This window comes from Tubulanus polymorphus, chromosome 6 (genome assembly GCF_964204645.1).
Source record: "Tubulanus polymorphus chromosome 6, tnTubPoly1.2, whole genome shotgun sequence".
In the NCBI taxonomy this organism is placed as follows: domain Eukaryota; kingdom Metazoa; phylum Nemertea; class Palaeonemertea; order Tubulaniformes; family Tubulanidae; genus Tubulanus; species Tubulanus polymorphus.
The window spans coordinates 10,972,381-10,989,735 of record NC_134030.1 but is presented as its reverse complement, the minus strand read 5'-3'; the positions used below and the strand labels follow the sequence as shown (position 1 = coordinate 10,989,735).

The following is a 17,355-nucleotide window of genomic DNA, read 5'->3' as shown; positions in this document are numbered from 1 at the left end:
GTACAAATACACTAAGTTATAAACAGCAAAATAATAGGCCTTCGCGGCGTTCACCCTACTTTGGTAACATGGTTCTCTTACCAGGCATACGCGACGACCCCAAAGTACAGAAGCGTATTTTTATTTTTGGTTAGGCGTGCCGTATCGGTGAATTTTAAAAGGAGACCTGAAACTTTAAGAAAATGATAAATCAAAAATGACATTTCAGTTTATTTCATACATATTTTATTGTAATTTCCATTTGTAGAGAAATCACTGTTCCTCCATATCTCTGTATGTACACGATTTATTTACAAATAACTTCATTACACAAAACAGATTTTCAAACATGATTTACACCATATATATTTATAAAGTTTTTGACGTTTCACAAAAATATAAAGATGGAATTAAGTAAGGCACATCACATTTGAAATTCGACTAACCTGTTCCCATCTGTTTAGGCTATATCAAGTACATTTACACATTACTTTTTTTCAGTTAGAATAGAATGAAACGCTGAAAAACAGATGACACGCGCAAAAGTTGGGAATTCGATTCCCTTCGAAATCAAGCTTTCGTCCAATGGAAATGGTTATGAAATATTTTCATAGCCTGCGGTTGCCAATTTTAGTTGGTATTTCATCGGTTTCGAGGATATGAAAAAAATACACAAACGACAGTGCTGCGCAGTTTCCAGCCGAATAATTGTCCGAAAAGATTCGTTTGTACGTTGAATATTGTGCGATTCTAAGTAAACTACTTGTTTATATTACAACGGTAAACCCTACGGTCAAATACACGCCATCTTGTCCACCAACGCCCGTCATTATAGACGCCGTCGAATCTCGCGAAACAGAATCGAAAAATAACAACGGGAAGGACCCGCAAAGTCTGCCTAAATAGCTACTTTATGTCAACGTTCTGCTAGAACAAGGGCAGAAATATTCCGTAAGCGGCGACTTTTCGTGGACAAGACGTCGGTGTACACAGTAATGACCGAAGTTTGTCATACTATGAGAACGCTAGCAAACCATTTTGTCAAGATAACACGTAATAATCAGATCTAATAAGATTTTTAAATGCAACGAGAAGTAGAGTTGTCGAAACAGCCAACAAAAGTTACGTATGCGCACGTAATACGTAATGCCCGGCGATCTGTGCGAAATCTCTATAGCTAAAAACCGAATTGAAAACATTACAACATTATTTAAAGTTATATACACTGGATGGACTAAATCTCTGTACAATCACAACCCAGCTTGTAGATAGCTAGAATTCAATTTTTATCCATTAGTTAAATTCGTTTTTCATGTCTTTGATAATAATGATAATAATCTAGTATGTATACTTTTTTTCAGATATCGTTGAAGATACTGGTATATTTTTCTTTCCCTGCTTGATACCCGTCCAGCTTCGTGCTGTTTCGAGTGCAAATGGCGACACCCGGACTGAGAGAGTAAATATAGCATATCACCGATCTCATATACTCGGCAGTTGACCTCTTTTTCAGAAACAATAAGAGACTTTTTGTGCGTCACAGTGGAATTCAAAACAGCATTTTCGTTGCATTCGCTATAAATGGTTCCTATTTAGAAAAATATAGCACAATATTATATTTCACTGATCAATTATCCAATCGAACTGGCATTCAGGTAGTTGCGTCGCGATCATTTGTTACAGTTGCAATCGGATGAATCTTAGTCGCCGTTTCAGTTTCCGATTTACCCACTTGCGTTACATCGCTACCGTCTACTTTCTCCTGTTTTATTTTACCGTGTTTCCTGCGCTTGTGGCCACGGTGACGGCCCCGGCCCCTACCGCGGCCTCGGTTTCTATGTTTACGTCTACGCTGTCGTTTTTCAGTCCGTTTGTCCACTTTGTCTTTAGCGTCCTTTTTATCTTGCACCTCGGGAATTTTCGTTTTATTTTGCTCCCTTAGATATCGTTTACACTTACAGCTTCGTACGACTTTCACCCTGTACGTTCGCAGTTCTCCGTTTTTACACAAAAGTCGAATGCGCTTTTTCTTCACGACATCGTCGTGGCACCGATATTCGACCATTTTTCTAGCCGACCACACTTTCAGGTACTCGGCGTACCATGGTAAGTCCGTGGGCAGACAATGTCCCGTACACACAACTTCTGTTATTGGTTTTATCGACGTACAAAACCCGTCGGAGAAAACTCGTCTTGACCGCAATTCACGACAACCCCATTGTTGGCTTTCTAGATAATAGAAGAAAAGAAAACACATTAAAAAAAATTTCAGGACATTAAGTGATTAGGCAAATGGCTTCTATTGATATGCTTTGTTTGTTTTTATTTCCAATCGAAAAGAAATATCAATACTTCATCTGATACAGCGATGGGACCGAAAATCAATTTACTGTCGAAAGTTTTTCATAGCGTTGCATTTATAAAGTACAAAACAGCGCTGAATTGGTGACCTTCAACGAGACAACGAGCCATTCATATGTGTCGCTTTCTATTCATAGCAATAATTAACGAATGATTTAATATGGAACAGGTAAAGGGAAGAGATTTAATAACGCCTAGTAGAAATGGCATATAACACAACCGCCTCATAATGAACCTTTTCATGGAAATAATGCTTCTAACGCTATCATCGCATTCACGACCTTTCACAAATATTGCAGGAATCTTTGTCCCCATATGAACGTAACATTCACAATAATATAATTATCTATGAATAAGACACAATTAGCGATATGGCCACTGCTGCATGATTCATGAAAATAATGTTACAACCGTATATTTTCTATAAACTGGGCTAGCTCATCTTCGCTTCAATAGATCTGTTTCGCTGAAACGTCCAAGAATAACAACATAGTTCTGTGACAGAAACATCTCCAGAACACTGAAAAATCTTTTTATCGTTATATTTTATTGATAGGCCCCGCGTGTCCATGAGAACTCTGGCATACGTTGATATAAAAATGAATAGTACGTAAGATTTTATCATATGTAGTTCAGTTATCCGCGGTTATTTGCATAACACGGGGCAAATAACGGATATCGCGCATAGCATTTGAAGATTTCCCTGGTATCCTATAGTCGTCAAGCGAGAAGCACATGAATCTACAATTATCACGGAACTACTTATCATGACCTATGTATATATATATATATATATATATATATATATATATATATATATATATATATATATATATATATATATATATATATATATATATATATATATATATATATATATATATATATATATATATATATATATATATATATATATTAGAATGTGTTATTAGAATTAGTTTAGAATGTGTTTATTTTAAATTTTATGTTGTACGTGTACCTTTTAATGACAATAAAATGCCAAGCATATATACGTATAGTTTGACAATGTGGGCCTACTACGTATATAACAAGCAAATGCAAAATATCATATGCAGACTGTTGACGGGTATTTCTCATGAAAATGAAGGCGAGACGCTAACTGAGACCCGGAAGGCGTTTTTGTTTCATAAGTGCGCCTTACATCGGTGAAAAAAGGAAACCTGTGCAGTCGGGTTGTTGTCGGGCTTTGGAGCAATTTCAACTGCCAACATCGTCCGATCACGAAGTACTGTTTGAACGCTCAAACCTTCACCTTACCGACGACGCGATTAAATGGTTCCCTCTCATCAGTTCATAACCTGTAAAATCTATGAAGAGCAATTGAAGCTATGATGTAAATATGGTGTGTTTAGCCAAGATTTTGACGTTAAGTGCAGAAGTATATTTTTAAAGTTTTTCGTCGTGAATGAAATAGAGTTAAGAGCACGTTCAGGTTGAAGCATGTTTATTCAAAAAAGATTGGTAGAAAATATCCATGAATGTGCTTACATTTTCGTATCATCGCATATTTTTCATTGTTTGTTGTGTCGTCAAAAGATTCAATGCTCAAGGTCAACATTCTTATCGAAGTTTTTTTCCCCGGCGATTTAGAATACATTCTGCAAAGTATTCTATTTTACGAACTAGAACGCGTGGAATCTTTCCGACAAAATTGACCCGTGTTTAACCTTTGTCAGTGAAAATCACAGCTTTTGTAAGGGCAGGATAATTGCGGTTTTATGCCCCAAATAAGACGAGCTGATGTAATACTCCAACCGGCTGATGACGTCAGCTAAATAGTTTTTCAGTTTTTTTTCTAAAGGCACTCAACTTGTGTGGGTGTATGGGCGGGAGGGATAAACCAAGGAACGACGTCTTACTACAGTAGAATGCGCATTAATAAAATGACGTCATTAGACCAAGCAAATCTACCTATACGTCTACTGATAGATTCTCGCATATTCGGAGTAAAATTATCGTATATATTTGTTAATCGCCGTAGAAATGAGGATGAAGAGATGTAAAGAAAACAGCAATTCTAAGATGGTCTAACATCGAGCAGAGCGATAACCGACGACGTGTAAAAAACTCCTTAATTTCGATTTTCTCACAACGTGGTTGAAATAAGCAGAGCTATCTGCATTGTATAAAAAGTACTAGGTTTCAAGAAATAATTCTACGCATTTATTGTGTCAAGTTTTATTTGAATGGCATGTTTAAAATGGAAGTTACATAAATACATACAGAAAATACCATTTATGTTCAAATGTGACGCAGAAACCTGTATTTACCAACTTGACAATAATAACCATATCCTTGCTGATCCACGAACGTTTTGAGTGACACTAGAGAATGGGGAAACAAGATGCGAGCTTGGGCCCAAATTGGAATGTACTTAAATAAGCAAATGTTGGTGAATTGACAGTTTTAAGTCAGCAGCGAAATGTCCTTCAAAAACATTGGCTAATCCGTTATTTTTCCAGGATAGTATTACCAGTCTTTTCCGATTCAAAACTCCTCGTCACTCAAATTCAAACAGTCACGGTGGTGGAAAGGGGGAATGTTGAGTTCTAGGGCACTTACGACTTTTATTACTCTCAAGTCAAACGGTCCCGGATGGAAGGCTCGGTGATCGAAATTCGTGTTTATTTTCGCCGGTGCCTGGTTTGAATTCATGGAAATATATCATAAACAACTGGCATTTCAAACACGTCTGTTTTAACATTCATCACACGGAATGTGTGCTCAGTATATTCATAATCCATTTGTTGTATAAGGCACTAACCCCTTGCCAGGTTTCCACCTGCATTTTGCATCTGACATTTTCAAATACATGTATTCTTATTGTCATTTCTTGTAGCGCTTCAAACAACGATATTTCGAGGAAATCATAAACCCTAGAAGCATGGGCTTCGTCGTAATATTTCTCACGGTCCGTGGGGTAGCATGTCGATCCATGTCAACTATTTTGCTCTAATTTGTTCAGAAGCCTTTATTAGCCAATAAATCAGCAAAGCCAAAACATATAAGTCAGCATAAATCCATATAATTTCGCTTTCTTTTGGCAAAGAACAAGACACTTTGCCATGCCATTGAACGGTGTGTTGATTTAGAAACCTCTGTCAAGACCATAGTTTAAACACAAGAGGTTTTAGAAAACGTTCAAAAAGATAGGTCACACATGTACAACGTGTATCGTGACAGTATGCGGGAAACGAATGTAAGGACTCGAGCTCTATGTGGGAACCTAACCGAGGTAGTCACTATCTAGAATGATATTGTAATCAGACCTGTAAAGAACAGCTGTTCCGCTGGGGAAAAAATCATAATCAACTGGTCGATATCGTGCATAATGAAATAGTCAAGCAACAATGCAATAAAATTGAACCGATAACGGTCAATTGTGAATAATATGAGTAGGGCAGGAGGTTTCCGGCTGCCGTGTGCTTTCTTTTAAATGCAGAAATATCAATAGAGTATATACTGCTTTCACTGCGCTCCGACGTCGCGTGTAATAGAAGTGGTTATAACAAATTCAACTTGGTCGTACGACACCGTCCATGTTTGGGAGGGACGTAATCGTTTAGTTTGAGTATTTCTATCGTTCAATCTTTTAAACGGAGACATTTTCCGGTGGCATTACGTAGTACGCATATGTATAGCGATACGTATACAGAAATCAATATCGGCGTAGTTTTTAACAATGCACTACCGCAAAAATAATCATCAAAAATGTGCAATGTAGACGATCACACTTTTACTATAGTTATGTGTATAGGAGATAGGAACACCGAATTAAAAGCGCCCTTGATTGTACAGCATGACATTTTGTCGCATCGACAACTGGCCAATATTTTAGTTTGAGTGTCCTTATTAGTACGAGATGAATCTTTACTATGGAAATATAGGTGATATCGATAAAAAAAAATCTCTCCAGCGTCGATCAATATACAATAATCACCAGCGATAAATCACCCCGAAATTTGACGACCTGCTAATAAAAATACGATCTCGTATCGCGGCAGATATATTATGCACCAAGATTGGAATTCAAAATATCTTAATAATATCAACGGCAATAACTGAATGTCGCATCAATTTCTAGGCACCGTTATGGAAGGGCACCGCATTTAAAGTATTGACTAAGGATTAAGTAAGATTATCAGTAGCTATTTCTTTTTATCATACGTCTGACGCTAATACGTAAAATTCGTGCTCCTAGCAAACAATGACTACGCATCGGGCATAAATACGCCAGTCTCATAGATGGATCTGATAAAACTGCAATAATACTTACGTACAATGAAGTAGGCAGGGTGAGAGTAAAAAATGTCTAGACTTTTTATAATGCAATAAGACTATCGTTTCAGTTAATATCTCACTATAATAAGACCTATGTACAAAAGTTTTAAAATCTAGCATTTATTCAATGAATAATAAGCTAAAAAGACACGTCGTTTCGAGCTGACACTAGAGATCATCGTCAGGTGTGACCCATCTCTAGTGTCAGCTCGAAACGACGTGTCTTTTTAACTGATTTTTTATTGAATAGATTCTCGATTTTAAAAACTGTTGAATCTGTATTTGTTTTTCATCTTATTATCTGTTCTCCGCGTTTCAGTGTGGTTATTCTGCTATAATCTTTCTTTAGTCTCAATCTTTCATCGATCATCGCCGTAAGGTCGATATTTCATCTTAATTGAGACTTTTCCATCCACGCACACGCAGTACACTAGAACGTGGATTGAACAGCGAGAAAATAACTACTTATCATAAACAACGCTTCGACTCAATACAATAAAAAAGCATTACTCATCGTTTTCCTTTTCATGAATAAATCTTACATTCAACTTGAATTTCAAATGAGATATTTTGACATCCGGTCGCTAACAAACTTGCCTTTTGTTCTCAACATTTTTGACCTATGGCATTTTAACGACTGTGAAGTGCGTGTCAGGTGACATACGTATATCGTCATCTCGAGGAGACACAAAAAATGATCAGTACATGCATTTTTATCTGTCCAAGCGGAAGGCAGCTGCTTCGTAGACATCTGCTGGATAGCAGATATGTTTCTTCTTGAGTTAGCAACTTGTACAACTTATTATAGATTTCAATATTATTTGATATCAATTCTTATATATGCGATGCTTGCTAATATTGAACTTATGAGTACTTTATGAAATATAAAGCAAATTCCAAGATTACCAACAGCAAGCGAGTCCATATCACTAATGAATTGATAAATAGACGGTTGGAAAAGAATTATTCCGATGGCGACCGATCAAATTACGAGGCTTCGGTAAAATGGGAGAAATATAATGCTGTTGAGAACCATGAGATTTAGTAAAAATACCAGGACATGCACTTGACTCTTTAATTCTATGGAAGTTATCCACAGATTTGAAAAAAATATTGGTTTAAGTATGTATTTAAACGTGAACCATACTAGGAAATAGTCCCCAAAAATCGTTGCACTCAGAAATGCTAAGAATAGACTTCTTGAGTTGCACGTGTCGCTCATATCAATTTTCTCTACGATATGTTTTTCGCGTCGTTAAGCCGACTATGAAAAATTGCTAGAGTTCCGGCCCATTTCACCAATCATTCGAATAATTCTTGACACTGTGAAATTAACCCGTTAGACTTTTCTTTTAGAAACGTAATCTTAAACCCTACCTTACGTATATATCTTTGATTCGAATGGGAATTATCTTTTTGTGGTGTCTATTGTTTTCATGATGTGTGGAGCGCGGCCATTATTTTTATAGTTCGCAATATAAGCGAAAAAATTATTATCAATATCATCATCATAATTATTATTATCAATATTATTTTCACCGCTGATAACAGATGGAACGGATGTTTCGGGACTAGACGATTTTCTCCCACAAGACTCCGACTATGAGCAAGTCGGATTTTCTAGGGTTTGAGTAAAAACAACGACTCAAAAACGTAAACGGTCTCAATCTTTGAACCATCGACTCGTCTTATATAAACCCTTATGAAGTGACTGCAGAAGCAATGCCTAACCATATCTCGGCCTATTTCGGCGTGGCACGGACGAGTTTATCATAGCGTGGTTCAGCCAGTGGTTTCGATACATCTTTGATTATCATTTAGACCATAAGTATACTACAATATGGCAAGTTGCCGTTTGTGGCCGAAATCAATTTGAACAAGACGAAAAAAAAATGGATCCAACCATTTCCTTTCGACTGTAGAGCGTTAATTCATTCGAATTTAAGCGCCGACTTATACGCATAATTCACTGTATAAAGCAGATCGGATTTTCCGCCGCATTAAGCTTACTATTTGCTAGGGTATATTCCCAACAAAAGAATACGCTCTTTTTCTCGTCCTCGATTTTTGCGCCGCACTAAACGTTGATCAAAAGCCCACCACACGTTCAGTTTCAACTTAAAATACAATCACATTGTTAAACAAATCGTGAACTTTGATTTCACAAAAGATATTTTTTGCTCAACCCACATTGTCTATAAACCGAGTTTCTGATTTATAATCCATTCTCACGGCTATAATTTAATTTCCATGAATGGCAATGTTTGATTTTTACTTCGGGGTTTATAAACGAAACTGTACGGCCATTGTTAGAAAATGAACCTTCCTAAGTTTCCTTCCTGAAAACATCAAAATAAGGTCGAATACTCCATTTATCAGTCGATTCATTGTATAGGAAGTTCTATTCACTTTTCATTTCTAAGCGTACATTTTGGTCGCCGTAAACGTGAAAAATAATCATGCTTCGTGTATGAGAAATGAATCAAATTCATTATTGAATGAGATCTCTTTATTGTTCGGGGATTATCCAATGCGCAAAACGGCAATTGACTCTCCTTTCTCGCGCAATAAAATGATTTCGAATTTGCGCACATGTATATGTCCTAAGTCTTAGCAGTAGATTTGTCTCTAATCATTCTCGCTACTTTTCGGGTTCGGGCCTAAAGAACGCTGACTGATTAAAGATTTAAAAAACGAACAAAGCATCCGGAATGACTCAGAAATCGTACGATAAATAGAAATACTGCATGCACGCCAAACCTTTTCGATCGTGAGGTAACTTCATTTTTTTCCCAGGTATCGAGCCACAGGGACCAGTGACATGAAAGTGTTGTTTAAAGAAGCTTCAAGCCAAGCCTGTGACAAAGGAAGTTCCACAGAAACATATAAATATTCGAATTCTAAATATTGTCACGTTTACTTGTCAACCTCTCCCCGTAGTATTTTTTTCTTTTTAGTATAAATGCCAATAAACATTTGAAAATACAAACTGTCATTGAAGTCAATGTTTTACCCTGTTCAGTTCTTTCCTTCTCGTAGGATCTAAAGCCAAACGCGCACAACAACAAATTATGAACCCGAAACATGAAACAGAAATGCTTTTCTGATCTTCTGATGAGACGGTTGTTAATTGACCGTAATGTGTTTTCGCAATTTGAATGTATACCATGTACAGTTTCTATATAACGTGCTTGTACGTACATATATCAAAGTAGTCATATCTCATTGTGATACAACTTTTCCTCTGCTCACAGTCGTGATACGTAATTTGTGCCCGATATCCGTGTGACTCTGTCCAAAAGTAGAGTGATTATAAAGGCTTACAGTAAGCGAGATAAGATTGGTTGATTTCTTCTACTTTTGAAAAATCGACTATTCTTAGAAACAGATCGGTGTATTCCTTACGACGGGTAGTACCGACGACGACAGTGAAGTCACATTGTTTAAACCCTTTCAGTGCGGCTACACCACAGTGCGGTGTATAAATCAGTGATAGATTTAGCTAGTACACCGCATCGCGGTGTATCGATATATTTAGTAATCAGTTTTATCTCTATTGAAAAATGGCAGCACCTGTCAAACATAGTGAAATATTAGTAACTAACGACACACTGCGTCGCAGTGTAGACGCACTATAGTGGTATTCGTGTTATTCAACACACAAGGGTGGAATTTTTTCAAAATTTTCATATCATCTCCAGCACTATAGGGTATTAATTAGTGAGCACTGAAAGGGTTTTAAAGACAGTTTGCGGTTATTATCAAGTACGTATCATTCCAGGACTTTAATGACTTTTGTGCGTCGGGTGTCATTATTTTTCTGATTTTCTTATCTTTTTTGTACGATTCAAGAACCTCATTCGTTTCTAGTAAAAATTCACATTTGATCGAAATACACATTCTAACGCATTCTGTCGAAAGGTCACTTTTATTTTGGCATGCACTAAGTGCATGTTTGATATCGCTTTGCTTTTGATACGTACGATGAATGAAGGTCTATTAAGTTCGATAACACTCTAAGGGTATCGATATCAACTATAATGTTCACTGTTCACTGATCCCATTAGCCGCCGGGGTCGTAGAGGCGTTGCAATGACGAACGCTGCACCAGCTTGCTCCTTGGCGGTTGTGGGCTAGTGCCTGGGTTATGGGGAAGCTTGTCTTGGTCTGTTCAGCTATGTCGTCTCTACGAGCAATGAGATTATTGCTCGTAGCAGGTGCGGATCCAGGATTTTTTCCAGGAGAGCGTTCATAAAGTTGTTAATAATAAATTGCCGACGAAAATCTCTAATGATAGGGGCCTATGACGTATTGTTTAGTCAAACATAAAATGATATGGTACCGATTATCTGGTATTGTCCGCCCACTTTGTCTTGAGAACATTCCTTCACGAAAACAATTAAAACATTTTTTGGTAGCTGAGCAGGTGGGGGCGGGGGTTACGACCCCTGAACCCCCCCCCCTGGATCCGCGCCTGCGTAGGTTGTACGTCCATTTCTTTGATCATCAGTCTTCCTCGCCTTTTCTTCCCCTGGACCTTCCCTTGTGGTATGGTCTTGGAAAGCCCTTTTGATCTTGTCACATGCCCCACATCATTAAATATGACCCCTATCGAATGTGTCTATCAATATTTTGTCCATATCATCACTTCTAGCGGGAATGTGATATATACGTATATAAAGCCATTGTGACGACATTTGCATCGGAGCACCTAAGAAAGGATGGACGACCTTGGCGATGCCTTGAGAGAGCCGATCGATTTCCACCCACGTTTTTTTTTCGTGACGCATCCAGACTCAACGCGTCTAAGCACCGTGTCTTTTGTGTCAATTAATGTCAAGGTGAAAATACACCATTCACACAGATTTGAGTATGACATATTCAGTGCACACACACATATATATATATATATATATATATATATATATATATATATATATATATATATATATATATATATATATATATATATATATATATATATATATATATATATATATATATATATATATGTATATGAATCACTTTTTTGTAAAAGATCCTAGGAAAATGCGTGTATATGATTCACGATTTACTATGTAGTAATTCCAATTATTTGGACCATGGATACTTTTAAGACCAGACGGAGTGGTAGCTGAACAAAAAAATATTAGTGACGTAAATTTGTGAAGAAAACACAGATTTAGTGTACACATCAAATTGATTTAAATACTTAGAATTTCCTATCTTTTATCGTGAAACTGAAACCCTGAATTTTAGTGAAAGTTTTGCTGATCAGTTGAATATCAACTGAATACAGTTACTCTTGTCGTAGTGTTAATAACTGCAATGACTCAGAGTACTTCTTTTTCAGACTTATCGTGTGAGTGGTTTGTCGGTTAGATTTCAAAAAAAAAATATTTCTCATTGTAGGCCCTCGAAAGGTGTTGTGAATGATAACGATTTTCGAAGACCTACCGTATATAGGTCGTGAGAAAAAAATACAGCCGTACTATAAACCCAACATTAAAAACGTGCGAACAATGGCGATTGTAAGATCCATATATGGTAGATTGTTCAACTGATGTTAAAACAGAGACGGCTACGACGAAAACTATTACAAGTAACTTTCTTGAAATAGGCACGTCTGACAGCATGCTACGTATAGTAGCCTGTCTCGGAGATTCCAAAGCACCTGACCTTGGCAAAGGTTGAACGATCAATCCTTCATACAACTGGTACAATAAAAAGGCCACTCCTTCCGATCGGAATCCTTTTCAATCGCTAAAAAGGTGACCATCGGCATCACAACTGGTAATTGTGCATGCTACTGAACAAGGTGGGGCAGTGACTCGAATATTACTTGTTCCCTATAGGTCTACATTCATACAAAACTGTTCAATGCAGACTCGGTAGTTATCGACTCCAGCCCATCCCTTCCACATGACCCAGTAAATAACTACAAAGACAACAACGTTTTTGGGATCATTCGCGTTGTTCGCGCGTTCGAAAAAAGAACTGTGTAGCCTAATTTAAGAATTACAGAAGTCCCAAAATATTCAATATTCACCTCAAAGTTTCTGCTCCATCCTAACAGCCGGGATATCTATGGTTATCTAAGATCGAAAGCATCGTATGATACTAGATTGCTATGATGCGACAGAGGCTCCGTAACTAAAATTGATCGGATTGCTGCAACCATGATAGATGTGAAGAATGATTACATAATAGAACCAGATAGAAATGTACACGTAAAAGTTGAATGACTTTTGATAGTGACATATTTCACCAGTATTACGCTGACATGATTTTGAGAAGGGCTTCACGTTGTTAGTAATTTAAAGCCACTCGAAAGAAATCCATAATATTTAGCTGAAAATGCACTGTCGGTGTTGTGAGAGCCTATCGTGTTTAAACTATGTATCCTAGCATCAGTTGACGAGGAGAATAATTATCGCGCCGTGACTATTGAATTATGGACATACCATACAAAAACCATTTCCAGTAATTTCCACTAACGTTTATTCTATAGCCCCATTAAACCTATTTGAATAGTTAGGACAGCCTTCGACTCCGGTTGCCGTTGATTCACTAGATCAATGTAAATGATTCCAAATGGTACTTTACGCCATAGGTTAGAAAGCTACCCTGGATTCTACTGCTGGTCTTCACCTGTGCGTATTCGCTGTTCAAACGTCGTTGGAAACCTCATAGCGGCAGAATTCTGTTAGTCAATCATAGTAAGTTATAGGTTTTGCATTGGTTGACATATATGAAATATAAATGAATGAATGAACCACCCCACTTCTTGATCATAATCTTTGATCGATATTTAGTATATGTGTAGTAGGTTTTGGTTTGACTAGCCTCGAAAAATGTTAGAAACACACGGGCATGGTATATGTGCCAGCGATAAATTGGTTTGGCTACGTACTTTGCGTTATTACGCTACGTACTTTGCGTTATTACGAAGACGACCAGCCTGACAACTGGTATTGTTTGCGATTCAACGTCTTAAACAGGTTCAGGCGACTCCAAGAGTACATTTGGACCTTTTGCGTACGTATCAAAATCTTAATAAAACCTGCATGTGTCCGGTTTATAGAGATCTAACAAACACTGCAATCATCCTATTTAAACGCGTCTTGATGTCAACCTGAATTGAGGCGTACACGTCGAGCTAATCAAATATTGTTGCATAAAATCATCCCTAAAGACTTTGACTCATCGTAGTACCAGAACATTTAGTGACAATTCCATCTTGATATTAAACGTATCTTTGAAAACATAGATGTCAAGATCAACTATGTTCTGTTATGTGTATAATAACCCGTTGTGTAATTAACATTCTGCATACTAAGCCTAGCTATTTAAAAAAAAGTCCATCAAGAATCATTCATAAATTAGAATACGCATTCAGCTAGCAAGTAAAGCTCGTGTTGTTCATCGTCGTGTTAAGCTCGATCATAAAGAGTTTGTTCCGTTAAAAGTTGCAGGCTCATCAGTTTCACGAAAGAATCTATTAAATCGACGTCTTTTCAATATTAATGCAGCCTTTTTCGATTTGGGAATTTATCCTTTATAGTGAAACCGGACCCCGAGGTTCATAGATTGCTTTTTTGTAGTCTCATTTCAAAAATGTTCCATCCAACGACAAAATACCATCGCCAAGTCTACAATGTATCAAACCACTTGGTGACATTGACCTACATAGTTCGAATAACGTCTGTGAAAAGCCAGCCTCCAAATTATTAAGATGATTCTCCCCGATCAAAAAGTTGTTTTAATGCAATGAATAACGTATTATGTTTGTAAAGGCAGGGATTCGTATCGCAACGCAGATGTGCATCTGTCACTCTGCAACTAGATGTTTATAAGAGGAAATCAAAATCAAAAACATGCAAGCAGTACGTACAACCTGGGACGCGTGTCCCAGTACATAACGTACTGAAGTGGAAACGCTCAGTGTGTAAGACCTGCATACTTAGTTGGAAAACATATCAAAATGCGATGACACGATATCATGCATGGAGACATTGTGTAAACGGACATACTTTTGGAAACCGGACGCTTCCGTTCAGGGAAAGAATGTCACGTTCCGTAAATCATACTTCCTTTATACACAGAACAAGTATGTTAGTTTACAGTAATTGTAAAAACATATAACCCTTCCACAGCTGTCACATGTTTGTGTGAAAAAAGGCTTTTTTACCTGCATATACATATATACCTGTATATAGTAACAATTTCATGGATTCAGTTCATGCCATGTGTTGACAAAGCTTTGTGAAGGAAAACCAAATGACCTAGATTTGGTTGAAATCGGTAATAGAAACGGTAACGAAAAGTGGTACAACTGTAATCTTTTAGTCTTTTTGAAAGTTCAGTATCAAGTATACTTTAGTAAATACATCAAGAATACATTTCGAATGAAAAGAAACCTACGTATTTGGTTAATTATGTCGATCAGGTTGCTCTGTCGAGGCATTTAAGCGATTATTTTGAAAGTGTGCGTTCCCCGGAAATTGTGGCATTGGTTACCGCGCAAATGCTATACCGAGCGTATATATAATACGTCGTTCAGCACGATGAAGAAATTGTTACCTATGTCCAGGTTGTTTTTGAATTATTTTGGTTGACTCTTCGATGTGACCTGACGTGTACGTGTGTTTTCGCAAACAACAACGACGACAGCGTGGAGCGGTTCTACCGAACCATCCACCATCTTGTTACTATACGTAATCATTGTGTCATACGTACGTTGCATAAAACTGCGGATTAGCAGAAAAATCTTCTCTACACGCATTAGATAGTATTGCATACTCTTTCCATGAATTAAAAGCTACGCGAAGCTACTAGAAGTGTGGACCCAGCAAAATTGATAGCGATACAATGTTTCGTAACATGGGTTTGAATTATTCATGTGATAATTCTGTTGCAGGTAATGCATTTGAAACAAATGCTGATTTACGTAGATATGTTGCGAGGGGATTAACCCAAACTTCCATATTTAGAAAGCGTAGGCGTCTTGATAGCACGTGTTTACCAACCTGGCCGAGGATTCCGGTATCTTGACATCAATGTCGCCATTTCTTCAGCGGTACTGTTCACAATATGGGGTACATCCGCAGATTTTTTATAATCCGATCGTCGCGCCAAACTGGACACAAACATTGCCAACGTTAGCACAAAGATATAGACTCCTGTCGCTGCTAAGTACATGATTCCAGATCATATGGAAGTCACATTGTCGTTCGCGATAAACGCTATATCTCGATTAGACTGCCACCAGAATCTGCACGTGTAACTTTGAAGGTAATCCCGATGCGCAAATACCATGTTCCGGTCGTGTAAGACTCATTGCCTGCTTGTGGCATGTTACGATAATCCGAAGATGGCGCCGGTTTTGTGTTTAGCCCTATAGCATAGCGAATATTATTAGTTGTAAGGTAGCTATATGCTTTTAACGTTTCTTCTCCAAGTATAATGCGAAAAAGCCATGTAGGCGTGTCGTTTTACAAACGCGTCACGTATCGCGACAGCTGTCATTTATGTGTTCTTTTGGGTTCATGCCAGCATTGCTTTCACATGAATATCCGTACTACCATTGATTCATACGTTGATTCTCCGTGAAAACTATACCTACGTACACTATACACTCACGAGAGCTCTTTAAGCACCTGGATTTTATAGTTTTATGTATTTATGTGCGCGAGTTCAATTGAAAAAGTATTCAACTGACTTCTGCGGGTAAAGCTCCACATTGAGTTTCGCCATAAAGAATTTTTGGCGCCGCGTGTATTGTGCGCCGATGACCTTACTTCAGTTCCCGAAAACCTGTTCTTTGGACTGAGAGCGTCGCTCTTTAGTATTGAGTCGCCAAGACAAACTGAATATTCGACCGGGGATTCAAAACCCGAAGAAGTGTCCGCTTCGGTGACAATGCAAGATTTCACATTTTCAAATGCTTGACAAAACCTGATTATATGGCACTTTTAAATTGTGCTCTTCGCGGTGGCGGAATATTCTTCTGGCACAGATACTGGAAAATTTGAGGAAACGTCCAAACGCAGCAATCGAAAGTATAGATATCCTTCTATCAAGACAGCGCGATCGAATGCATACCGGTTACTGGACGTTTCACGCGATAACTTCCGGTTACTGACTCCCAGTTACCAAGCAATATTGTGAATCGGACCACGAGCTACATTGTCAATTAAACTCGTGTTTTGTTGTAACGATACGTACATGTGCATGAACTAAATCTATGATACTTATTTTGTTGTTTTAAAAAGTTTTTCCAAAGAGATTCGAATGGATGTCGAGTGTAACGCATTATCAATGGTCTACGTACGCTATATACAAAAAAAAGATTTCTTTGGCAGATAATAATTCATTCTGTATATGTAACGAATTTGTGATAATCCACAAAAAATCATCTCTCTGTATAGGATCTCGCAAGACTGTGAGCTTTGAAAATTTGCACAACTCATTTTCGGAGAGTGTCTGTTTGTTATAGCGCGTTAAGTCATAAAGACTAAGATATCTAATCAAACGATCTGCAAATATACATATAAAAAGCCACCTGTGGGTACGAGTACTTCGTTCGGTTTAATACCTTGATATTAAGTCGTACGCGTTTAATTACTATTGACCTGGATTTCATTTCGAAGTAGAATTAACTTACTTCTTCACGTTTGATAGTTGTCAGATTTTTTTTGTCATCATCGTAGA

At 37.6% G+C, this 17,355-nt stretch overlaps 1 protein-coding gene across 1 annotated transcript; it reads right to left on the bottom strand.

The window, feature by feature from the left end:
- Nucleotides 1-208: 208 nt before the first annotated feature.
- LOC141907017 (uncharacterized) lies at nucleotides 209-16,102 on the bottom strand. The gene is made up of 2 exons (XM_074796554.1): nucleotides 15,672-16,102; nucleotides 209-2,208 (listed from the first exon to the last, which is right to left on the bottom strand). Exons 1-2 carry the CDS (start codon nucleotides 15,841-15,843, stop codon nucleotides 1,631-1,633), a joined length of 750 nt encoding a protein of 249 aa, XP_074652655.1. The 5' UTR covers nucleotides 15,844-16,102; the 3' UTR covers nucleotides 209-1,630.
- Between the last annotated feature and the right edge of the window lie 1,253 nt (nucleotides 16,103-17,355).